The sequence below is a fragment of the Erpetoichthys calabaricus genome, chromosome 10 (genome assembly GCF_900747795.2).
Source record: "Erpetoichthys calabaricus chromosome 10, fErpCal1.3, whole genome shotgun sequence".
NCBI lineage: Eukaryota > Metazoa > Chordata > Cladistia > Polypteriformes > Polypteridae > Erpetoichthys > Erpetoichthys calabaricus.
The window spans coordinates 168,598,806-168,625,728 of NC_041403.2; the positions used below are offsets into that span (position 1 = coordinate 168,598,806).

General features: G+C 45.4%; 1 protein-coding gene across 1 annotated transcript in view; it reads left to right on the plus strand.

Annotated features, from left to right (window-relative positions):
* faf1 (Fas (TNFRSF6) associated factor 1) overlaps positions 1-26,923 on the plus strand; it is a 216,769-nt gene that overhangs the window by 85,394 nt on the left and 104,452 nt on the right. Inside the window, exon 8 of the mRNA XM_028812460.2 lies at positions 25,015-25,101. Coding sequence (XP_028668293.1) covers positions 25,015-25,101 — 87 coding nt within the window. The remainder of the gene's footprint in view (positions 1-25,014; positions 25,102-26,923) is intronic.

Consider the following 26,923-nt stretch of genomic DNA (forward strand, 5'->3'; position numbering starts at 1 on the left):
AGGAAGGGTTAATAAACAGGCCGAAAAGAAAATGGGCAATGGAGTTGTTGAGGGAGTAGCTAAATTGGGGAAATGGGGAGCAGAACAGTGTGGTGAATGAGGAAATGGGGACCGCAAAATGACTAAAGGGAAGTGACCAGGTGGGTAAGCACGTGAAGATTGTGTTACTGATTTATCAATTGGTTATGAAAGGATGAAGAAAATGGCCAAGTGAGTTTGTGGGAGATGAAATCATTATATGAGGAAAGGGCAATGAAATGATCCATGGCAGGGGTGCAGAAGCTTCCAGTTGCAGAAGGTAATTAAATGCCCAATGTTATCCGCCAATTAAACTCCCAATGTTATCAGCCAAATGGGAGAATTAAGGAATGCGAGTTATTAAAGCAAGAAGATCTGGAGCATGGTGGTGATCAAACTACCTCGGGAAAGCACATTAAAGATTACGAGATCAAATGTGCAAAGGAATAATCAGCTGAGGAAATGAGCTGCGTAAGGGGCAAGTGAGGAAAGGGCATAGAGACGACCAAATGAACAGAACAGAAGAAAATGGTCCAGAGAGAGAAAGGGACAAGCAGAAGCCAGTTGGAAAACTGGCAGTGAAAGTGAGTGAACAGCAGCGCGGTGAATGACGGTCAACTAAGTGTGAGACAACGTGATGTAAGCATGTGAAGGACCGTGTTGTGAAAAGGGTGACCAATTGAAACCAAACCACATGGTGAGAAGGTGCAAGCACATGTATGGAAAGTGGGCATCAAACCAGATAACAGAAGCAGAGCGTGACAATGAAGGAGGCAGTTAAACCAGTTGGCAAAGAAGTGACCGACGAGGCAGCTAGCGAGGTGATTAAAAAAGTGGGCAAAACCGCCAAATTGAGGAAGTGTGTGACTGTTTAGACATCAAAATGAGCGCATGGGGAAACACGTAATTAAGAGCGTAGCCAAGTGAGGAGGGTGCAATGAATTGACCAAATGGAACCTGGAAATAGCTAGGAACTAGAAAAAGTAGTGAGGCTTGGTTCAAAACAACCACGTGGGTGAAGCGGGTGCTAAAAGGTGACATACATACTTGAAGGACGAAGACTGGAGCCAAACACAAGCCACACCAGGGAAAGCCCCTGATAGATTATGTGACAGACGATTACAGGAGGTACGTTTGTTTGATGAGAGGGGTTCCGAAATGGCTGTAGTAATGAAATCATACGGGGTGGTGCAGGGAAATGGGAGAGTTTGGAAGTAGGTGTTGGCAACCCTGGGGTGTTGTTTGGGACCGATGTGACCTCGTTTAGGACCCCTTGCCATTAGTTATAATGGAGCAGTGGAGTGGTGTGCAACGAGCCAGTGTTTGTTGTGAAAGCCTTTTATAAGAATGGTGATCGTGTGACTGCCGCGCAAAGGCAATTTCAGCGTTATTACCAGTTAGGACGTCCCATCTGCTCATGCAATTACAACATGGGTGCGTAATTTCAGGGAAAATGGTTCAGCCGTGAAAAAGAAGTCCCCAGGTGGAGCCTCTTCGCGTACTTGCGCGACCATCGATGGCAGCAATTCAACGATTGTTTAGAAGGCGTGTCGTTTCATGCAACTGTGACATTCTATGGCCTCTGAGGTCCCCAGATCTCACCGTTTCTGATTTTTTTTTTTTTTCTGTGCGGACATCTTAAAAGCCAAATGTTCTGCACACATCCTGCAACCATTGCTGAACTAAAAAGGAGGATTGAAGATGAAATCGCTACGTCAAGCAATGGAGAATTTACACAACAGGCTCTCGGAATTTTTACGGAGAAATGGGCAACACCTTCATGATGTTTTCTTCAAAACATAAAATGAATATTGAGTACCATCATTAATTGCATATCCTGTACAATACATTTCATCATTAAATGTATTTTGTAATGTGTTTATTCGTGCATTGAACGTCAATTGAAAATTTCCTTTTTCCCTGTGCCACCACGTACAGTGGAGAAGTTAAGGGAAATGTAAGAACTTTGACAAATGAGAGGAGACCATTCAGTCCATCAAGCACATTTCTTTAGCCAATAGCTAAGCTGTCCTAATAGCTCTTCCAGATTCTTCTTAAAGGTTGTGTGGGATTCTGCTTCAACTCCATGTCATGGTAGTTTGTGCCGGAGGACCACAAATTTTTGCTTCTTGGCTTCGGTCCTAAATTCTCTTCACTGATGTCCTTGAGTACGTAATACGGTAAACTGAAGAAATTCCACTGGATCTCCTTTAATGATGCCTTAAAGGATTTTGTAGACCTGGATGAGGTCCCCACACTGTCTACTCTGCTCAGATTCAACAGGTTTGAATCTCTGAGTCTGTCACAGTAGGACATGTCCTCAAGTCCCATGATGCACCTGGCTGCTCTCCTCTGCACAGCTTCAAGTGCTGCTATGTCTGCACACAGGACTCCAGATGTGGTCTCACTAGTGCTATATGTAGTCTGAGCAGAAAGTCCCTCGATTTATATTCAAGCTTTTATGATGTAACCTAACATTTTATTTGCCTTTTTAATCGCTATCTACGCATTGCTCAAATGTTGAAAATGTTGAGTCAACAGAAACCCCTCAATCCTTTCTAGAGGTTGCTTCCTGTAGCTCAGTGCCTCCCATCTTGTATGTAGTTGACATTCCTTTTGCCCGTACGTAGCACTTGTTACTTCATTTTCCAGATGTTCACCCAGTTTTGAAGCTTGTCAGGATCTTTTTGAATTCTTTTTGTTATCTCCTCCTTGTCAGCCATTCCTCCTACTGTAGTGTCATTGATGAATTTCACAAGTTTACAAACTACACCAGAGTCACAAATAAAAATCAGAAAAATTAACAGTCCGAGGAGAGACACCCGTGGGACTCCACTGATGACCTCCTCTTATTGAGAGCTTGAGATCCAGTTTGGCAGGTTAACCTCCAGGTGATGGAGAAGACGCCACAATGAAATTCTGAGTGAGTCTGTCCAACAGGGAACGCGTAGAATAACACGGTGGAAGGGGAGGAGGAGAGAACAAATCGTGAAGTGCCCAACTGCTCATGTGACAGTAAACAGGCCTAATGGAGGAGCGAAAGATTCAACAAGCAATTTGCGAGTTGCCGTTTGGAGGGATAGGGTTGAAGTGTGGTGTCCAAGTGGGCGACAAGTCCGTAATCATACCGGACATACGTGGGACGTGAGCATGTGAACTGAGGAAACTCAATGCGCTACACTTCATCTGAATGTGCAGCAGGCTCACTGCCTCGAGTAAACCGGGTACCACATACAAGTGCTGAGTAGATGTGTGCAGGTTCGTAATTTTTTTTTTTTATAGCCTGTTGTTAATTTTAAGTTTAATAAAAGTTGTAAGAAGGGCACTCTGAGGTCTTCCCTTGAGACAACACCTTTGGATAGATTGATTCCATCATACAGTTTTATGTCAATCCTGACACTAACCCTTCTGTTTCTCTCCGGGCTTGTTGCCCGACACCAAGTTGGGCTGGTTTGCCCCCCTTGGTGGGTAGATCTCCCAGTGAAATTAGGCATGTGGGGCAATAAAGAATAAGGCGATTGTTTTGGATAAGCGGCCCATTTCGTTTTCAGACGAGCCCCGGCTGCTGTTTTCTGAATGTCTGACTTTAACATGAGACGGCTTGGGCACAAATGGTTTGCTCTTTGTTCTCTGCCGGCTCGTGTTACTGGATTTCCCTTCCCGGTCTTCACTAGTATATAGATGTAAGGTCTCTCTTAAAATGACCTTGCTTTTCCTTCCAGCCGCCAGTAGGGGCCAGTATAACGCCAGAGAGTGAAGTCTTCTCAGTATGCAGTCTCAGGGCACATAGCTTCATACAGGGGGATTAAGCGACCGGTGAATGGAAAGATTTGCATTTGCCAGGGAAAAGTGACAGATTAATCCATATCTCATAAAGTCGAAAGCCCTTCCTTCTTGTCGAGTTGTGTGCAGACAGACCCTGGGAGCAAAAGAGATGTGCTTGTTTCTCAAAGCTTTTTAATTTACCCAGGGTCTGCAGTTTGCCAGCCTGCTAGCAGCGCAGATGTGACATTAAATGTATATGCCAAGCTGGGCAATGCGGCCCCACGGAGGAGGCTGCCGATTCCGAGATTTCATTTGTTTCTTTTCCCCTTTCAGGGTCCCACTTACTGTACGCATAACTGGGATGATGGCATCCGGGTTGCTCACATTTTGGCCCTGGGACCCTTTGGTGCCCGCAGATTGGCGCGGTAGGTGATTTGTTACAATCCCTCGAGTGCTGCAGGGAAGGCTGAGACCTGTCTTGTGGATTTCTTTTGGTCTGGTGATCAGGAGCTTAGGAGAGGAGCTAATCTAATTTGTGTAACATTGACTGCTTAGGCATGGTATTAATGGAGAGAAAGTGAACTAAGCCTTGTCTGCCACGCCTGACCGGACATCATAAGTGAGAAGCAAAGACGAGCTGCACCTTCTCTATTTGGGGTCAGGTGTTAACCATACTGGACCACGGCCTGCTTGCTAGCCATGGGGTGGTGTTAACAGGGATTGAGGCAGCTTCATCTTACGTGTGTATGTGTGTGTGTGTGTGTGTGTCTGTGTAAGTGGAAATACTCGATAAGCAGACAATATAAAGGCAGACTCGGCTTACAATGAATGAATTAATCATGGAATGGGGTCTGCCTGGATGCTTGCCTGACTTGATCCTGTAACTAAAATGTTCTTGTTAGTGGGGAAGAATGTGAGCTTAGGTTTGTATTTGTGGACTCGGGAGTGCTCAGACTCGACAGGTTTGATTCTCTGAGTCTGTCACAGTAGGACATGTCCTCAAGTCCCATGATGCACCTGGCTGCTCTCCTCTGCACAGCTTCAAGTGCTGCTATGTCTGCACACAGGACTCCAGATGTGGTCTCACTAGTGCTATATGTAGTCTGAGCAGAAAGTCCCTCGATTTATATTCAAGCTTTTATGATGTAACCTAACATTTTATTTGCCTTTTTAATCGCTATCTACGCATTGCTCAAATGTTGAAAATGTTGTGTAAACATAAACCCCTAAATCCTTTCCAGAGGTCGCTTCCTGTAGCTCAGTGCCACCCATCTTGTGTGTAGTTGACGTTCCTTTTGCCCATACGTAGCACTTGTTGCTTCATTTTCCAGATGTTCGCCCAATTTTGAACCTTGTCAGGATCTTTTAGAATTCTTTTTGTCATCACCTCAGTGTCAGCCATTCCTCCTAATGTAGTGTCTTTGGCGAATTTCACAAGTTTACAGACTACACCAGAGTCACAAATACAAATCAGAAAAATTAACAGTTCGAGGAGAGACATCTGTGGGATTCCACTGATGACTTCCTCTTATCGAGAGCTCGAGATGTAGTTTGGCAGGTTAACCTCCAGGTGATTAGGAAGACCCCACCATGAAATTCTGAAAGAGACTATCAAGCATGGGACACATAGAATAACATGGCGGAAGGGAAGGAGGAGGAGAGAACAAATCGTGAAGTGACCAACTGGTCATGTGACAGTAAACAGGCTTAATGGAGGAGCGAAGGATTCAACAAGCAATTTGTGAGTTGCCGTTTGGAGGGATGGGGTTAAAGTGTGGTGTCCCAAGTGGGCGACAAGTCTGTAATCATACCGAACATACGTGAGACATGAGCTGTTGTCAGTGGGGAAGAATGTGAGCTTAGGTTTGTATTTATGGAGACAGGAATGCACCCGGCCTAGCATCGTCATCACATACACACACTAACAAGGATGATGGAAGAAAGTGGAATTGCCGTGTCTATGTGTCAGTAGACTGGGCTGAGATGGCATAAAAACTATGTAAGGAACGAAGGGGCAATGTAATGGCCACATAGCAAGTGGGAATGCAGGGTGAGCCAAAAAAGAAGTACCACATTTCAAACGTTTATTCTACAGACACGCTACAAGATAAAATAAATTTCATTATGACACAGGAAAGGGGATACAAAATAGATTTTTTCCACTGTATTTTAAAAATGATGTCTTCAAGGTGGTGGCCATCATTAGCGATACACTCTTCGAGATGATTTGTGAACACCCAAATGACTCATTTGGCCATTTCGTGGTGAACAGCGTCCTTGAGGGCTTCAAGGTTTTGAGGTCGGTGTGTGTATACCTTCGACTTGAGAGAGCCCCACAAGAAGGAATCACACAGAGCGAGATCAGACAAAGTGAAGGCCACCCGACTTCACCGCGCAGGGAGATCAGCTTCCCTGTAACACTTAAATGGATCTCCGGGCTGTATGAGCTGTCGCTCCATCCTGTTGAAACCAGGCATCCACCACATCCATTTCTTCTAGTTGGGGCCACCAAAAGTTCTCTAGCATTTCAATGTAATGTTCTGAAGTGACAGTGACCGTTGCACTCCCCTCCTCAAATACAGTAAGTAAGGGCCTACAATGCCAAATTCTGCATTTGTACAGTCTGAGGACAGCCTGGAGATTTTTTTGTTCAATGTTGTACCTGTCTGTCTAAATTATTGGAGGTAATGTCTATGGTACCAATGCTGCACAACAGCAAACAATACAAATTCTGAGAGTGGCAGTCCAGACACAGGGGTTGGGGGTGGGTGGTGGGATTAGTAGGTAAAACAAAGCACATTAGTTTACACCTGCTGTAATACGCGTCATGATCACCTGACACTGAACTGCATTCAACACGCTGGTGATGGATACCACATCGGTCAGAAATGGATTGCAATAGTTGTTGAAATGCAAATGCGTTTTCTATCCACATAAAACAATCAAGTCAGTGGAAAAGGCAAAAGAATCGCGTAGGGCAGTGGCAGCGGTCAGGTGAGTTACAGAAGGCCAGCCAGTCAGTCCATAACATCAGTGCCAGCGGCATGTGTGAAGTTGACCTGCCTTCTCTCTTTCATGGGTCGGTCACGTTGTCGACACACTCCTACAACAACAGTATGGCATGCCAACCTCTTTTCACTTTTTCATCTTGGGCCATTCAAGCAGTCCGTGTCTATTCTAAGTGCGGGTTACTAGCTGCGCTGCACTGATAAACGTGAAAGGACATTGGAGACGCATTTTAATGTTAGGTGTAAATGAAAATTTTTCATGGAATACAGTCTATTGTAAGAGATCTTGACTGGAGAGGTCTGATGAATGCCCTTCAATAGACACGTCTCTTAAATGAAAACAGAAAGCTGTGTATAAGATGAGGTGGAGCCTCGTAGGTCTGTTCTTCTCAAAATGAATCGCTCCTGCAGTAAGAGTCGTCTGCTCCCAGTTGCAGGTTCCTAAGTGGATGCCGACTTCTGGTGCTAGCTGTTCTTACTGTATATGCAGTTTGGAGCGGAAGAGGCCAATTACATTCCATATAAGAGCCCTTAAGACGCCCCCTACTTGTACATGTCCATCATGATATGGGATATGCACGTTGGGGTGGGGGGGGTCTTTGAGGAAACTAACATGCATCACAGACTGTATGTCACATGTCTTGAATATTCATGAATTGGGCCACTTTAAAGAGATCCATGGGCTGGATCCTGCCTATGGGCCTTGACTTTGGCACCCCTAGCTTGATTGCACTCCATGATTTGTTTGGATTTCTAATTAACTTGAATTTCAGCAAAACTTGTTTTACCTGGAAGCAGGTTTTGTAACAGAGAGACAGATAGAAATTGTCTTCTATTACAGTGCATCCGGAAAGTATTCACAGCGCATCACTTTTTCCACATTTTGTTATGTTACAGCCTTATTCCAAAATGGATTAAATTCTTTTTTACCCTCAGAATTCTTCACACAACACCCCATAATGACAACATGAAAAAAGTTTACTTGAGGTTTTTGCATATTTAAACTGAGAAATCCCATGTACATAAGTATTCACAGCCTTTGCTCAGTACTTTGTCGATGCACCTTTGGCAGCAATTCCAGTCTCAAGTCTTGTTGATATATGATGCCACAAGCTTGGCACACCTGTCCTTGGCCAGTTTCGCCCATTCCTCTTTGCAGCACCTCTCAAGCTCCATCAGGTTGGATGGGAAGCTTTTGGTGCACAGCCATTTTAAGATCTCTCCAGAGATGTTCAATCGGATTCAAGTCTGGGCTCTGGCTGGGCCACTCAAGGACATTCACAGAGTTGTCCTGAAGCCACTCCTTTGATATCTTGGCTGTGTGCTTAGGGTCGTTGTCCTGCTGAAAGATGAACCGTCACCCCAGTCTGAGGTTAAGAGCGCTCTGGAGCAGGTTTTCATCCAGGATGTCTCTGTACATTGCTGCAGTCATCTTTCCCTTCATCCTGACTAGTCTCCCATCCCCACAGCATGATGCTACCACCACCATGCTTCACTGCACGGATGGTATTGGCCTGGTGATGAGCAGTGCCTGGTTTCCTCCAAACGTGACGCCTGCCATTCACACCAAAGAGTTCAATCTTTGTCTCATCAGACCACAGAATTTTCTTTCTCATGGTCTGAGAGTCCTTCAGGTGCCTTTTGGCAAACTCCAGGTGGGCTGCCACGTGCCTTTTACTAAGGAGTGGCTTCCATCTGGCCACTTTACCATACAGGCCTGATTGGTGGATTGCTGCAGAGATGGTTATTCTTCTGGAAGGTTCTCCTCTCTCCACAGAGGACCTCTGGAGCTCTGACAGAGTGACCATCGGGTTCTTGGTCACCTCCCTGACTAAGGCCCTTCTCCCCTGATCGCTCAGTTTAGATGGCCGGCCAGCTCTAGGAGTCCTGGTGGTTTCGAACTTCTTCCACTTACAGATGATGGAGGCCACTGTGCTCATTGGGACCTTCAAAGCAGCAGAAATTTTTCTGTAACCTTCCCCAGATTTGTGCCTCGTGACAATCCTGTCTTGGAGATCTACAGACAATTCCTTTGACTTCATGCTTGGTTTGTGCTCTGACATGAACTGTCAACTGTGGGACCTTCTATAGACAGGTGTGTGCCTTTCTAAATCAGGTCCAATCAACTGAATTTACCACCAGTGGACTCCAGTTAAGCTACAGAAACATCTCAAGGATGATCAGGGGAAACAGGATGGACCTGAGCTCAATTTTGAGCTTCATGGCAAAGGCTGTGAATACTTACGTTGCTTTCTCAGTTTTTGTATTTTTAATAAATTTACAAAACCCTCAAGTAAATTTTTTTCACGTTGTCATTATGGGGTGTTGTGTGTAGAATTCTGAAGAAAAAATTGAATTTAATCCATTTTGGAATAAGGCTGTAACATAACAAAATGTGGAAAAAGTGATGCGCTGTGCATACTTTCCGGATGCACTGTATATCGATAGGCTAGTCTGAAGTACCTGGTGATAACTGTTATAAATAAATAGGGATATACTTTCTTTTTGTGTATCAACAAGGCTAAACACAACCCATGATGAGACCAAATGCTGTAATCCAGCAAGACGATGAAGCCATTTGTCTAAATTAGTTGTGAAGAAAACTCCGTACGTACCTGTGGTCTTTCAGACCGCACTTTAGCTGGTAGCAAACTGTGTGTGCTGATGACAACATCCTCCATCAGCGGTAGTTTAAAAGCCTGATGGGATTTGTAGTCCCTGTGCCGGTGCTGATTTTTGGGTTGCTCCCTTCCCATTATAATCCCTTTCTCCGATAAGACATATGCCATGTATTTTAGGTTGCACATGTGGTGCCACTCGAAACCCATTTGGAGCCCTAAGCGGGGTTGACGAAAATTGCCCCTCATTGTCCGTAATGGGTAGTCATTGTTATTTGGTTCAGTATTACAAACGGCACCCCTTTGTACATATAGTACAGACTTTAAGGAGCACGCGTCCCTTCCCTTGGTGATTGGGCTGCATTGTAATAATGTTTAAAGACGGCTGTGTGTCCACCTCAATCCCCCCCTCGCCACGCCTTACACCTCACCCTAAAGAGGACAGAGAATGTTCAGGAATGGATGAATGACACAACAGCCCAACCCTCCCACCTTCCCCAATCCCGTGACTATGAAAAGGCAGCATCATTAGACCCTCAGACTCCTCTCCATCATCACTGACGTGAACCGTGGAGACCACGAGGGTCTTCCGATCGAGTTAATGGTCTATTAGCAAATGAGCCTCTTTTTATTCATAAAAAAAAAAAGAATAACACTTTAGGTTTATTTAAATTGGTTTGAGGCTTTTCCTCCGTCTAATCATGCAGCTGTTGGTTATTAACCCGACTCCTTGACGTTCATCCTCTCTGCTGCCACAATTTGTATCACAGATGTCCGCCGAAAATAAATGAAGCTTTTCAGCGCCTGGGCAGGATTGCAACACTCTCACAGTAAACTCAACAAAGACAAGAAAGAAGATTCATTTTGACAACTGTAACGCGCTCCATCGAGTCCGGCTGGAGGCCACGCTTCGTCAGGCTTAATTCGTGCCACTGTTTAAGTGTTCTGACTCGTCTGTTGAAATTTCAAGCTGGGCTGCCAATTAAAGAAAGAAAGAAAAATAAAAAAAAGGGGGCACCGTAATTGATCTTTTTTTTTAATCAAACCTGTCACAGTTAGGAACTTTTACAACTCATTTTCCTCGTCTGGAGATGTCACCACCTGCTGGAGCTGATAGAGGCCATTAGCCAAGAAGTGCAGCCGTGAAGGGCCTGCCAGATTCCTTCTTGTTGTGCCACCGTCACCCAACCGTTAACATTTCCAGCACGCTGAAGTCAGAGTGGTGGTGTGTGTGTGTGTGTGTGTGTGTGTTTGTATGCACATTCTCGCCCGCCTCTATTCACTTCACCGGAAGGTCATCTTCCTGGAGGCATTTTTGGTAGCAGGTGGGGTTTGTTATTACAGGTCAGTTGTTTTATTTTTCCAGGGGTCGGGATGGGAGCGCACGGCAGCGACTTCAGGGGGCATCGCGGTCACCTCCGAATGGCCAGCATTCAGGAATCGTCATGTAAGCGTTCACCCTGCAGTGACCTCTCACTGGTGTCTTCGTCAGGTGACATGGAAGTGTCTGCTGTTCCTACGGGGCACGCAGTGGTGTTTTCCACATTAAGGGCTGTTGGGACCCCACCGGATTTAGTGCAAAACAAGTCATTTTTAAATTGTTTAGAACCACCCTCAGATTTATCTTCTTAAGCCAGGTTTAAAAATAAAAATGATCGTATGCTCAATGTAATTACAGTAAACCCTCGCTATCCTCAGATTCCGTTCCTGTTGATTCACTTATAAATCCTTTTTACAACGCTGGCAATCTTCTGAGTACCGTGCCACAGGGAAAAAAAATACACTCACCGGCCCCTTTATTAGGTACACCCTGCTAGTACTTGGTTGGACCCCTTCTTGCCTTCAGAACTGCCATAATTCTTCGTGGTGCTGATTCAACAAGGTCCTGCAAACATTCCTCAGGTCCATATTGACGTGATGGCATCACAGTTGCTGCAGATTTGTCGGCTGCACATCCATGATGCGAATCTCCGCTTCCACCACATCCCAAAGGAGCTCAATGGGGTTGAGAGTTGGTGTGCCAAGAAAATATCCCCCACACCATTACACCAGCAAGAACCGTTGATGCAAGGCAGGATGGATCCATTGTTTCATGTTGTGAATGCTGAATTCTAACTCTACTATCTGAATGTTGCAGCAGAAAATGAGACTCATCAGACCAGGCAATGTTTTTTTTTAAGTCTTCTGTTGTCCAATTTTGGTGCCAATTATAGCCTCAGTTGCCAGTTCTTAGCTGACGGGAGTGTCACTCGGTGTGGTCTCCTGCTGCCATAGCCCACCTGCTTTAAGGGTCGATGTGTTGTGTGTTCAGAGCTGCTCTTCTGTATGCCTCAGCCATAATGAGTTCTTATTTGAGTTCCTGTTGCCTTTCTATCAGCTCAGACCTGTCTGGCCATTCTCCTTTCACCTCCGGCATCAACAGAGAACTTCCACTCGCTGGATATTTTCCCATTTTCGAACCATTCTCTGTAAACCCTAGAGATGGCTGTGTGTGAAAATCCCAGCAGATCAGCAGTTTGTGAAATACTCCGAGCAGCCCCTTCTGGCCACATTCAAAGTCTTCCTCATTCTGATGCTCAGTTTGAACTTCAGCAGGTGGTCCTGACTATGTCTACAGCCCAAAATGCATTGAGTTGCTGCCATGTGATTGGCTGAGTAGATATTTGTGTTAACAAGCAGTTGGACAGGTGAACCTAATAAAGTGTATTGTGAGAGGCCTATTGCACAGCGGTGAAACGTGAGATTAAGCAGTAGCAGGCATGAGGTGCCTTTACGTGACCAGGGCTGTGCACCCTCCACACTGCATATATCAATAAATGTAATGAATTATTATTATTATTAATCTGTGTCTGCCTGACGCCAAAAGCGAAGGTAAGCCATTAAACCCCATTGATGATACGGGCCGGGGCTTGCAGTTGTTTCCCGTAAAAGAAAGTACGAATCGTAAGCTCACTCTGGTTAACTCCCTGCCCTTTGTACACACTGTCTGTTGCTGCTACCGATTGAGCAGTTTAGTGAGGTCCTCGGATCAGCCCTGCTCTGGTCGCTTGCAACCTCTGGTGGAGCACCTAGCAGATGATTGAACTCGACTATAAAGGAAGCAAAAGTCGTAACAAGGTCTCCGTAGGTGAACCTGCGGAGTGATCACTACCAGCCTCCACCTACAATAATTCTTGGGTTCTTGATTTAGCACGCATCCTGCAAGTGACGTTTTCAGACACTCAGCTCGATGTTGCAGCTGGGACAGTAGACGCGTCTTTCTTTGTGCAAAACATCAGTGGCTGATCTGTGTGATTGATGGACCTCTTGTGTTATTTCAGGTTGGCTACCGTAGCTCATTCATTATAAGCTGATCAGTCTCTAATCCAACGTGGTCTCAGGATGGAATGATGGAGTAAGAGATCTCTGGGTTTCTCTATAGGCTCGGAAATTTTTGCTGGTGTTAAACTTCCTTAACGCACCTCTTGGAGCAGTGGGACATCGTAGTGTAAGGACCGACTCCCTCACATTTGCGGGCCTCATGCTCTCTGACTACTTAAGGCACCATTTAAGTCCAAGAAACTTCCTGTCAGCTTAACTTTTCACTGTAGGCCATGGGTCAGTCAGACTTGATTTTCTTTTAATCCTTTCTTGTAGAAGTCCTTAGTTGGTTTGTGCTGGATGGTATTCTCTGATTAGAACAACATCTTTCATCTACTAGGGAATGTTTTTCTAAATACACGCTTTACGAAAATGCGCAGATCACACGAGACAGTCCTGTCACTAAGTTTAGGTCGCAGCTATCTAAGATGGGGACATTTTTACCAAGCTTGGACTGCTGACCTCATGTTCTTGCCGAGCTGAATTCACATGAGGTTGGTGTCTCTCATGGAAGAAACCCCCTAAAACCTTAGACAGGCCATTCTTCCTTTAGAACTTCGGTTCTCAAACTTCTTTAGAATTTCTTCCGTGGCTGTCCCTTTAAAAATTGTTCGATGGATCCTTTTATTAACAATTTAAAAAAATCAATATTATTTCAAGAAATGTGGGGGGCGCCAAATACTTTGCACAAGGGTGCCACATACCCACTGCGTGGCACTGCATAGGTACAGGCTGCTGTGAATAAAACATTTTTTGACAATTATTTATTCAGAAAATATTACGTACATCTTAGTTATTAAATTTAAGTTAAAATTTTAATGGGATGGATGCATCTGCTTTGCCTTAACCATTTGCGTTGAGCGGGCAATTTCACCACTTAACACAAAAAATGTAAAATATGTTGTTTGTTGATTATCTGTATCCACCTTTAGCGCTCTTATTTGCTTCTAAAATATACGAAAACTGTTTACGAGTGTTTTGATTCTACGATAAAGTCGATAATTTTTGATTATGATAAAAATAATACAGTAAGGGCTGGTTTGTGCCGAGCGATAATGGCGGGAAAACAATGTGGTGGCAGCGAATAACGGAACAGCGGATTAGAGGTCGGGTCTAGGTGGTGGGGGTAACGACGGAGCTGTCACTTACTTCCCCTCGGATGGTAAAGGTTAATAATTATAAAAATATAAATATGCAATAATTTCTCACGGTCCCACCGAAACCGCTTTGGGACCGCGGACCCCAGTTTGAGAACCGCTGCTTTAGAACAAAGTTTGTTTTTTAGTATAGGACCATTTTTGATTTCTTCCAGGAGAACTCGCATCATTTTGTTTCTAAAAATTCAGTTTTTGTTAGTGGGTTTGGACGGAGGTGTGCTAATTGTTTTTTTTTTTTTTTGTTTGCTTTGTTTGAAGAAAAGTAAAAGGTAAGAGATCGGTTTTCATCACCAGGGGGTCTACCTGTGAGCACCGACTGAGTTCACGTGCCCTGTTGACTTCTGAGCGTTAATTATTAGAACAAAAAAGTAGAAGTACAGACTTGCAGGGTGTCTACATCTCATTAGGCCTTAATTGAGAGTTGCCTCTGAGCACTAATGAAGTCCTCCTTTCTAGTCCTAATGACTCAAGTATTCCTGCATTCGTTCTTAGCCCCCCGCTTCAGGGCCCACAGGTACCAAGCGAGTAGTGGAGCTGATGCTTGTCATTACTTATGCATGAGGCCTTCAGTTTACCACAAAAATGGCTCCCAAGGTGGACCGCAGCCTGGTAACTTGTATTGGGAGCCTAATTCATCTTTTACACCATACCCCCCTCCCCATCAACACCGAAGCAGGGGTGGTCAAAGTGTGATCTCTGCGGTTTGGTGGCAGTGGACGGGACTGTCGAGGCCATATGCAAGCTTGGATGCATTTCATGGGTTTAAAGCAAAGTGAGGTGACAAAATTTAGTTTGCCCCAGGGGTCTGCCCCCCCCCCCCAATTACAGTGCCTGTAGGAAGTTTTCATCCCCCCTTGGATATCTTCACGTTTTATTGTTGTATAACATTGAATCACGGTGGATTCAATTTGGCTTTTTGACACTGGCCAACAGAAATGTTGAAAAGTGAAAAGAGATCTGTAAAATCAGTCAAAATGAATTCCAGTGGACCCCCTAGACCTTCCCATTAATGCACAACATTAACGTGCTTTAGCTCGGCCTGGCCATTCTGAAAGAGCTGAAGAGCCCACCTGCTTGTTTTTTTTTTTTTTTAAAAATCCAAACTCTCCTTCTACAAAAAGAGACTGGAAAAATGGGATCAGGAAGGAGAAGGTTCTTCACCTTAAACCGGGTACCACACCCAAAATTCTAGGTAGACATTTGTGAAATTATGCTTCCTAAAGTGTAAGTCACTGACAATGACCAAACACACTGAGTGAGTAAACACTGAACAGCCTGTGGTGCCATATCTTCAGTGATGCTCCTGGATTCCTCAAGTGTTTTGGGACTTTCAACATCATACATGCTCATCCAGGCGCAGGAGCCGAGGTTGATCAGGCCCTCAACTTGCGACTGTGGAGTTCCAAAGCACACAACTCCCCAAATGCACTTTCAGTAATGCCCACTAGGGGGTTAAAACAGTCAAGACCCAGCTAGTGATAGGGCAAGTACAGGAGCAGTGGGGCATCGCAGCATAAGGACCGATTCCCTCTCATTTGCAGGCCTCTTTATAAATAAAATGTTATTGTCCAAAACCGTTCTGTAACGAGAGTGAAGCTCCATGGAACACAAAGGCAAAGTGGAGTTGCCTGAACCGTAAGCTAATCCAAAGCAATCAAAACAAAGTCCAGAGAACAGGCAAAACATCTCAGCAGAAGTCTGAGAAATCCAGAATCAAAATGGCACAAAGAGACACAAGAACTCACCAACTCCAGAGCGCATTCACGCTGAACCACCAGGAGCTGTGGGAGACCCACCGGGTTTATAGGGCGATGACTGGCATGTGGCCCGATTCCTTCAGGGACCACCCACAAAACACATGGAACATAAACACAAATATAATCGCTACATATGAAAGAATCCAAAATGAATATGAACTCCAGCCAGGCGAGGAACCCTGGCTGAGATGTAACAGCAAACTTCACTCCACTCTGTGGCTTTCCTCTCTTGAGCCACAGCCGTCTAGTGGCTTTCTCTGCCTCTTCAGTCATGTCGCTGGTGTCTCTTCTCCTCGTCTACTCCTCCCTCTCCTTCGGTGTCCAATAACCTGAGGGCTCTGGCCAAAGATACGCCTACAAAACCCCTGCATCCTACCTCTACTAGTAAGGACATCGCTCTCCAGCCGCTCACCAGTCCCTCATACTGGCTGTTTTGTCACAGAAAGACCCCACTGTACCCATAATGCCCCCAATTTAACCACTTTCTTTTTTCTATTAGTCCGGTGTCAGGCTGGCTTTCGGTGGCACTGTTCACAGACAAACCAAACCAGGATCGACTACACACAAAATTTAAACCGAGCATACAGAAATCAAGTCGCCAAGCGGGTACAACGTTTTATTCACACAAATGTAAGTCTTAACCATGAATGTCCTAAATTCCAAAAATGTGCCTAAAGCTGAAGCAAAATGATTACATATGGATGTGGCGTCCACCCCCAAGTGCAACCTGGATGGATAGCAGCACCCAGCGTGACTAATGCTCAGGTGGAAGATCTTCTTGCGTAGTCCTTGTGACTGCAATGACGAGGGTGGAACCCAGGCCATGGATTTGTCTCTTTACGGCCCCTCGACCAATCCTGTCCATGTCCTGCCTACTGTACCTTCTTCTCTTTTCCACTAGTCAATGTTTTACCCATGGCAACTGCCTCACAGTGTGCACCTCATGCTTTTACGCCTTTGGCCCCCGCTGACTGCAGACCCCAACCCTTTACCGGTTCTAACTGGTTGCTCGGCAAGCCAAGCAGCTCAGCACATCTTATAATAGAGTGTTAATTTGAAGCAGGATTATAAAAGTTTCTCATTTAATTAAGCCTAAAGTTTCCAGCGTTTTCTTATTTCACACTTTTATCTCATTTATGTGTCTAATCAATCCACGCCTGAGATATTGGAAGCACGTCACATGTCTGTCAGTCCGTCTGTCCCCATATCACTTGGGGAGTTTTCTCTTGCAAGTCTCACCCTTATGATTCCCCCCATGGTGCTATTGGCACCGGTAGAACAACTTGTTTGGTGACATCTGAAGTGAGGACAATGTCTGGTCTGAAGGTTAGTGACTGCAGTATACTGGGGGGACTTCAGCTGTGTCTCCATGTCCACGACCCTCTGGCAATCCCTTACAGAGGCCAAGTTCCCTGCAGATCTTTGTTTTCCTGTGGGTTTCAGCTGCTCATCAGATTTAATGAAGGCAATGGCCAGAAAGACATCTCCTTCTCTGATGACTTCTGTCAAGATCTTCAAGTTTTGATCGTGGAGCTTCCGGTATCTTCCCTCTCCTAGTCGCCTGCAGCAGCTCCTTCAAAATATGCTCCAGGGTTCCACGTTTGAAGTCTAGTGGGCAAGTTGGTTTCTCTGCTTTGCCCCCATAAATGGAGATTAGATGGACTGGAGAGCACCTCATACCCTACCTGGACGAGGAACTGAATCTGTTGAGGCTGCAACCCTGCACGTCTCTGTTCCAGCTGGCCGTCCCAGGTTTTTCGTTGCCACCATTTTACAAGACCTCTCTTCCTCCATTGCTGCTCCTCAGTTCTTCTTGGACGAGGTGCTGCTTCTCCTTCTCTTTTTGGCCATCAGTGTGGGAGGCTGGGAAGATTCCCAGTCCAGCTTGACCTTGAATCACCGCACTCCACTGGATATTAACGAGTAACAATCTCAGATGGGAATGAGCACTTGCCGTCAGCTATTAAAGCGTTACGCCAATGACATGACATGACTACTGGTTCTGCATCCTCGCAACAGCTACTGAAAATGACGGCGCCCATGCATAAACAAAATGGTGACGAGATAAAACAATCATGTAACGGTAACAATTATTATATATGTCCGGAAAAAAAAAAAATCAGACGGGGAGATCTTTGGGTGACCAAAACCATCAAGAACACAATTTGATACCGAGCGAGAACAATGTGCTTTTTTCTGAGTTGTAACAAAGTTTCTTTTAAAAGCTTTCAAATTTCAAAAGAGGAAAAAAAAATCATCCGTGTCTCATTAGCAGACTTCATCGTTAATTTTATTGTAAAAGTTCTGTGTGGTCGATCAGTCGCGGGTCAGAATTTAGCAGTAAGAAGTGAGCCGACTGCTAGTAAACAGCCAAGCAGCACGATTCGGAGATTTTGACGTTTAGGCTGCCTTTGATTGGGAAGAATCTGTCAGAAAATGCATGGTGGGTCGCAAATGCACTCTAGCAGAGTCGAGGTGTCAGACTCCACCCCATTCCAGCCCACGGGGGACATAAATTCTACCCGTTACTGGCTGTTAATGCCCTAGACACACCTGTATTCCCCCAGGCTAGCTGACCAGTCTAGACTAGTTCTAACCTGTGCAACAATTGATTTCTGTTTTTTTTCCTATTATCCTCACATTATTACACTGTCCTCATGTGTCCCCTGTGTTTTTGTTGACCTCAGCCTGGATCCACTGCACTAATTTGTTTCATAATTTCAATCGTTCGTCCATCTTCCTCACCCGCTTATGCAGGGCCGTGTCGCGAGGCAGCCAGAGTCCATCACTTAATCTCTTGTTTAATGTGTAGAAATTTTGCAGTAGTCCAAAAGTAAAGTGTTTACATTTCCTTGTAATGGTAGAATATTCCAATAAATGTATATATGCTATTTATTCTGTCCAACCAGGCCCACTTAATCCAAGTGAGTTCCGCAGGAAGTGGACGTGCTAACTGGGCGTATAGATGTATTTCTTTTTGTTTTCTCCCTTTTAAATGAGTCATAGCCACATTACCATGGCTAATGTTTGCCTGAGTCCTTTCCAGAGCTTTGCTCCTTCGAGGGACCTGCGAGCCCCTGACCCTTGTGATTCATTATAGTGAAACGTTGGCATTTAAGGCAGCCGGTATGGAGAGGATGAAATCCCCACGGCCCTCTGGTCAAACACAGATATTACTCTTTTTTGATAACACTCTCTGCCTTCATTGACCCTTCTCTTCATAAAGAGGACAGGCCTGCTGTGTTAAGCACTGGTGGGAAAAGAAGAGGGCGGCGCGGCATACACAACGAGCGGAGAGGCCTCCTCTTAATGCTGCATTTGAGCCAACGACTTCTGGTTTGGTAAAAAGAGGCCGATTTTAACTACATGCATTTACAAAGCGCCAAGCAGCACTTAAAAGAAAAAGGTAATGGAATGTGTAAGTTCGGTACATTTGGAGAACCTGAATCTTTTGACACGTGCAGTTTTTAGAGTTGGCCATCGTCAGTCACAATTTGAAACTGAGAAGTGACACATTTAGTTGACTGTGCATTGATCTCCTGTGATATCCCACATGGGGACAAATAAAGATTTATCTATTATATAGTGTCTTTATCTATCTGTCTATCTGTCTGTCTAATCCTGCCAATTACGCCATCCGTCTATCTGTCTATCTAATCCTGCCAACTACGCCATCTGTCTGTCTGTCTAATCATGCCAACTATGCCATCCATCCATTTGTCTGTCCATCTATCTAATGCTGCCAACTACGCTATCTATCTATCTATCTATCTATCTATCTATCTATCTATCTATCTATCTATCTATCTATCTATCTATCTATCTATCTATCTATCTATCTATCTATCTATCTATTGTGCTTTTCACAACTAACAGAGATATAGACAAGCTTGTAGAAAAACAATAATAGAAACACAATGGTTCTGTGATTTTTTTGCTCTAACATCTATTATAAAGTGCCTTTTGTAACTAATCTGTCTACCTGTCCACAGCAATCTGGACTGCTAGTCTTAATGAAATGGAGGATACAAAGCACCTTGGCATCACTGCTGTTCAGGCAGCTTTATGAGGTCATTAATAGTCGTTTATGTACGTATGCTTGTATTTATGTATGTTAATACTGACCTTACCAAGATGGCTGACTTCCAGTGTCACCAGTTATGTGGTTATCATAATGAAAAGGCTGAGCTATGAATAGTGCTGTATGAAACTGTTAGATCTATCAATCCATCTAGCTGTCTGTCTGTCTATCTATTAATTATTTAGTGCCTTTCACATCTATCTATTATATAGTGCCTTTTATATTATATAGTTTATCAATCTATCTGTCTTTCTGTCTATCCTGCCAACTGTTATATCAATCTATCTATTTATCTCTCCTCACTTGGCATCATCTCTTGTTGGGCATCTTGTAGTTCATAGACCAAGGGTGACCCAGTGGCAAGTGAGAACATGTAGGCAGTTGCTTGGTGTTTAAAGGACAGTACATTTTTATTAAAGTATAAGGTGCAGAAAGTCGTTAAATGAATGTTTAGTTTTAAGGTCATAGTATAGGTTAGTATTCGTAGATTTAAAAACATCCAAGCACTACTAAAGGCAGACACAACCCAGAAGATCCCAGTTAAAGTTCAGTGCAATTCTGGGTTGCACCAGGCACACACCCTGGCAACGCTGTGCTTGTGGCAGCAGTCACGGGTCACCGTGGAAGACCAAACGGCCACAGCTGCACATTTCAGAGGGGACTGGCTTGTCTCTCCGATTGTTTTTGAGTGGACAAAAGGGAAGACGACGGGCGGAGATGGCGATTGAACTTGGCACACTTCAAAAACATTCGGACAGCCACCGGTGCTGTGAGGTAGGCAGCATGTCAACTGGCCTTGTCCTGAGAACTCCTGATGGGGTTGTGTCACCCCGTGTCCCCTGTTTTTTTTTCTAGCTGTAAAATCTGATGACGAGATCCAGTAACTGCCGTCATTAACCTCCTTTGCGTCTCTCGGGCTGTAAAAGTAGTGCTAAAAGCGTGAGTCCCGAGCGTCACTTGAGTAACAGTATGGGATGCGTCTTGCGTGAGACACGAGGTTTACTCGGGCTGTCAAAGTGCCAACACTGTTAGTGCCAGACGTTATTCGGGCGATGGTATAGGCGTGTCTCGGGTAAGTGGCAGGCCTGAGCATTACCTGGGCAACGGTGTAGCCCCGCCTTCTCCTAGCCTCATAATGGCGTCTCGTCAGCAGTGATGGTGAAGTGACTCTGTCTTCGGTCAGTGAGATGCTCACGTCACTCGCACACATGCAGTGATTATTCATCATCATCATTAGATAGATAGATAGATACTTGTGTTTTTACACATTTTAGAGTAGAAAGATGATATTTAATAAAAATGTCATTTTTCAAGCCAAAAAATGCAACTCGTTTTGTCTTTTTTCAAGTAAAAATGTATCGCTAAGGAGGTTAAGTGAGGCCTGCTGGCTGACTTGAAGTTGTGTGCGAAAGTGCAGGTTTCTTCTTTTTTTAATTCCAACAGATGGTGCAAACCTAAATACCGCTGCCAGAGATTTTCATGCCTAGAGTCAGCACAAAACACTGCACTCCATACATATCGCATGCTCTACTGTATCCATTTTTCTTTCCACTTCTCCCTCGCAGTACTCATCCTAACCCTCAAAAAGTCGCGGCCATTGACGACAGATCAGCACACAATGGCCTGTTTGCTCTGCAGCAAATCTGCCATTCCAGTGCATTCTGCGGAGGTAAAGGGCTCAAATCGGAGCTGATCCCTCGAAACGTGTCCCTCTTTGATCAGCGTCGGTTGCCACATCAGCCTGGCGTTGCGTTTTATACCAACACAGGCGCCGAGGTCCGGGCTCTGCACCTCGCTAGCGCGGAATGTGATTAAGCGCAGATCGACCACAACGATTGGGCCGCACAAGAGAATACTGTTCATTTTAGGGAGCCAGGTTGTTGTGTTTGGGAATTAGCCTGGCATTCTCGGAATGCAAATATCCCGAGCTTTTTTTTTTTTCTCGGTCTGCTAAGGATTTTGTTTTTGCCCCTTCATGAAATTAATCTGCGCCATCTTTTTGCTCTAAGTGTTGCAAAGAATTGCTGAGGGTTTTGTCTTCCGTGAGACAGAAGTACAAATTAAAACGGAAAGCAGCGAATCGTAAAAGCTCTTTTTATTGAAGACCGTGCAAAGGCGAGACGTGTCAAGTTTACTGTCCTTTATTTTGGGAAATACTCACTCATTCTACATGTGATGCCTGCAAGTCGTTCCTAAAATGTCGGGACAGCAGTGGGATTTTGCCGTCCCTTTTCATAAAATTCAATAATCACTGGTGGGGCGGAAGACGCGGACTGTTGTCCTGTTGACGCTAGCGTTGCTTCAGCTGCTCAGCAGTCCTGGGCCTCCATTTGCGTATTTTGAGCCTCATATTACACCACACGCTCTCGACGGCAGGACCGTGGGCAGACCACTCTAGCACCAGCCCGGACCCACCGTCTGGTATGTGGTACCCGCTTGCTGAAATGAGCGAGGACATCTCTGACAGTGGCCTCACGTCAATGGCAGCATACGTCGCGTTTAGGTGTGCGAGTTACCTGCTTACCACGGGTAACAATCAGGATGATCTTTTTCCCTCTTCGGCCCAGAGAAGATGATTTTTTTTCCCCAAAAACAAGTTGTGAGGTGGGCTTGTCTCGTCTCGTCAGAACCCCAGCAGACAATTTCCACTTGGTGTCAGTCTGTCACAGAAGAAGTCACCGGCGTTTTCTGTGCATTACCGATGTGTGTGTGTGTGTGGCTTCTGCTGTGAACTTGCACCTCGAAGCCTTTCAGATTGTAGATTTGCAGTGTGGTGGTCTGCTGGTGGTCACCTGGCTCAGCATGTTCAACTCCTAGTCTTGGCGTCTGAACACTGCAGGTAAAGCGCTTCCTGGTGACCCCAGCTGAGCGGTCTCTCCCTCAGTCCCCATCTTTTCTGCCCAATGCCGCCATTACACTCCACTCGTCCACGGTGCAAATCCCACCCTCGTCGCCACGTGGATTGCTGTGGACTGAAACATCATGGAGCTTCTCAGTTCACAGATTTGCACGATGGTGGCCAGCCGCAAACCCACAATGTGTGACGTGGGGATCCAATGCTGATGTGCGACTTTGCCCACCAATTTCCCAGGATTCTCTGAATCTGTCAAATACCACAGACGGTGAAATCCCTAAAGTCTTTGCCATCGTGCATTGAGAAACGAATGTCCTTTCTAAACGTTTCAACAATTCCCTCACGCAGGTCAGCGCAACATGGCAGTGTTCAGCCCACCCTTCCTATCATGGATGCTCCATCACCTGTTGACCTGTGGAAAGTCGCACGATTTTTTTGGACAGATTTCACAAATAAATTGCCACCAGGCCCAAATCTCGTGGAACTTGCCGGCATCAAAATTGGAGTTAGCTTATACTTGCATCCTTATGGGGTAAAACATTCTACTGTCGGCCCACCGCACATGTGGTTTTGACCCTCCGAGGTTCTAAATTATTAAAAAAAAAAAAAAAAATTCCAGAATATTCTAAAAATTGCCATGTGTGCAAAAAAAAAAAATACGCACAAGAAACAACCTGTGAGGCCAGTCCTCAGTCCGCTTGTCACACACACACGTGTCAGAGGACCACCCTCCCAGCTCATCACTGGCATGCCATACCCCATAGGGGCGAGTGGGGGCGCCGTCACTAACACCCCTCGCAGCAGGAGCAGGGCTGTAAAGGTCCGACGTCTCCTGATGTCGCTGTGTCGTTTGGCCCAGGACTTACTGGAATGACGGACCCCCTCTGTGGCAGACCTGCTCTCGAGAGCCAAAGCCTTTTTTATTTTTTATTTGTTCTCCTCCTAGCCTGCATATTTTGTTTCCATTTTTGTGCCCTCCAGCTCTGAATTTTAATTTCTGTATTAGAGAATTAAAAAAGAGGAGACCCCCCCCCCAGTTGGCACCCCAATACTTTTCGGACTGAATGTATTCGCCTGTCCACACAGTGCATCAGCCCCTCAGTTCGCTTCGTAGGTGGCCCTTTATGCTTTTATATAACTGTTGAGCACCCAAGATTTTTGCACATCCGTGGGGGGTCTTGAAACCAGATACCTGTGGATAAGGTGGGCCGACTTGTGTATCTATACGGTTTTGAATTTTTGTGTTTTCATTTTACGTCCTGTCCCAACTCTTCTGGAATTGGGGTTGTAGAAGTTTACTTTTACAGAAGCACTGCATACCAAAAAATCCCACCGCCATGTTCTGCTTGCGGCCTTAACTGATATGGGACCACTCAAAAGGCAGGGAACTCCAATGAAGAGTCCCCATGATTGAGTAAACAGAAGACAAGGGTATAGCCCTCAAAAAAAAAATTACGCTTTGCTGAAGACCCCGTGGAGTGATCAGAAGGTCCGTCCTGCTGATGTCCCAATGAAAATCAAATCGTTCAGGAAGGCAAAAACCAAAATGGGATTCCCTGTGATGGGGTGGCACGGCGTAGCCCTCAGAAAGAGATTTGGTCCGCTTGGCAAGTCCCAGCGAGAGGATTCTTGACCGTTTCTGTCTTGTGCCGTTTTCAGCAGGAGACCACGTTAGTGTGTGACAACCTCAGAAGAATGGACGAGAGGAGACCACTCCACTCACTCCATTTGTCACCCATTTTTATTTAGCTAACAGCTAAGCTGTCCCGGTGTCTCCTTCTGGATCCTTCTTAAGGTTCTCCGTACCACGGCAGTTTGTTCCCGACTCCTACAATTCTTTGTGCTTCCTGGCTTCAGTAAGACCGTGTAGGGGGCCCGCAGGAAGATCTGCTCAAGTTGCAGGTTGCCCCTGGGTGGTCACTAATGGTGTCTCGTGCCTCATCTGGAGTGGAGCCATCCAGAAGACCACCAAGTGCTACGATTCAGTAGGCAATATGTAAGTCCTGGTCATTTATCTGCAGGGAGATCTGGCGGACTGCAGTGAATCTCCAAGACGAGTTGATCCTTAGAGCCCCCGAGTGTACCTTAGCGGTCCGCCATTCCTGACTTGTTTTAATTTGTAGCAAGGTGCGTCACAAGTGTGACTTTTTATAAAGTTGTCACACTGAGCTCATGTCTGTGTTACTTGTAAATCATGTAAAAATAACGACAGACTACCTGGCAGGTGATTCACGTCAGCGGTTGGCATCGTGTCTTCTGTAAAGTGTAAAAATTTTAATGTCACATTCTCCAATGTAAATTGGAGGGATTCTTTCAAAATGTTCACCGTTTTCTATTCATGTGTTCATTCAGGCTGCCCCACTGATCCTTCTTTATTTCTTTTGTCCCTCCCCCAGGTAAAAAGAAACATCTATGACCTGACGAACATCCCCGTCCGGCATCAGCAATGGGAGGGCTGGCCGAGCAGCGCCCGGGACGACTCGGTAAGTGAAGCCGTCGACAGTCTGCCCATGGAGGGATGTGCCTTCTTAACCTTAGCGGCCTGTTCCTGCAAGCCCGTCCTCCTCCGGGGCCAACGGGACAGCGTTTCATCAATGGTGCCCCCCTAAAAACACACTTCACTGGCTCGCCTGCTGACTCAGTGTCTCTGCTGAATTCTTCGGCTGCCTTCAACTTGCATCTGTAATTCCACTCTGTTACTGAGCTTTTTTTAGAGTTTTATTTTTGTATCATTCCCTCATGGAGAGAAAAATAAAATTCTAAAAAGGAGGGGCATTGGGAGAAAAAATGCAGCTATTTTAAGAAGCCTCAGTGAGGTCAGTCAGTTTATCTGTGTAGCGAGCACCATGAGCAGCTGGCACCGCGTGCACTTACCGTTACAGTACATCACCAGGGCCTCGCAATAAAACATCGCAACAGAGCAAACACTCCACCTCTAAAAAATTCTTTCCTATCATCTTATTGTCCGTTTTCAATTTCAGTTTTGGGTCATGCCAGCCTGGCCCTGGTGAGTATGCCAATTCTAAAGTGAAAAGCTGGCAGACAGAAGGTGAGGTCCTGCCTTGTGGTCTTCTGGCATGGCATTCTGGTGGCAAAGTGACCAGCAAACATAAGGACAGCACTAGTAGTGGTCAAGAGGGCAAGCGCTAAACCAAAGTGCCGAAGCCCAAAATTAAATTGGAGGCGGGCACGCTAAGTTTTTTGTTATTTTAATTGGTTGTTGTAAGTAGCACCTCCAAAGTGCTTTGATTTCTTAGCATTATCCAAAGTGCGTCACCCGCCCTAAACTGAATGGTGTCACGTGACAACAACAGGGACGTATCGCTGTCAATAACAAAGCCGTCTGCCCTAACACCACCACAAAATGGCAGCACCCGCAATAAAGAGAATGGCATTGTTGCTAGCCCAACAAAGCGTCTCATCCATAAACAGCATCAAGATGGCAGCACCCGCAATAAGCACAATGGCATCATGTGACAACAGTGGGCACGTGTTGCTGTCAATAACAAAGCCGTCTGCCCTAACAACACCACAAAATGGAGGCACCGCAATAAAGAGAATGGTGTTAGCAAAGGGGACGTGTTTGCTGGCCATCGCAAAGCCATCTGATCTAAGCATGGTTCAAAATGGTGGCACCTGCAGTAAACAAAACAGGTGACAGCAACAGGAACACGTCATGAGAAACAAACCTGTTTTGTCTGAAAACTCCACGCATCACGTTAATGACAATGGTAAGTTTTGCTACCAATAACAAAGCTGTCTGGTCTAAAAATGGCACAAAATGGTGGCACCCACAATAAGCCCAGTTGCATCACATGACAACAATGGAAATGTGCTGCTGTCTGACCTAAAAACATCACAAAATGGCATCGCCTGATAGCAACAGGAGCGCGTCACGTGCAACAGCAAAGCCGTCTAGTCTGAAAACGCCACAAAATGTTGGCCCCCCGTAGTTAGCAGAATGACGTCACGGTGATGGCAATGGTGACAGGCCACTAGCCGCCGCAAAGCTGTCTGATCTCAAAATGGCACAAAAGGGTGGCACCTGCAATAAAGAAAATGGTATTACACAAGACCAGATTAAAACCCTCTACGGGCCCCAGGGTGTCAAAACTCAAAAGGTCCCCCTTCACCCCAACTTTCCTTTTCTCGTTTTAGTTCATTACTGTACGACAGTCGGTGTTTGAGTGAGACCCAAGTCATTGTTGACTCCTTGTTCCTCCTTGTGGTTCATTTTGTCTTTCGCTATTTCGTAATCAATTGGGGTCTGCCCCCCCCTTTGAAGTTTCTTGCTTGTGGGTGTTC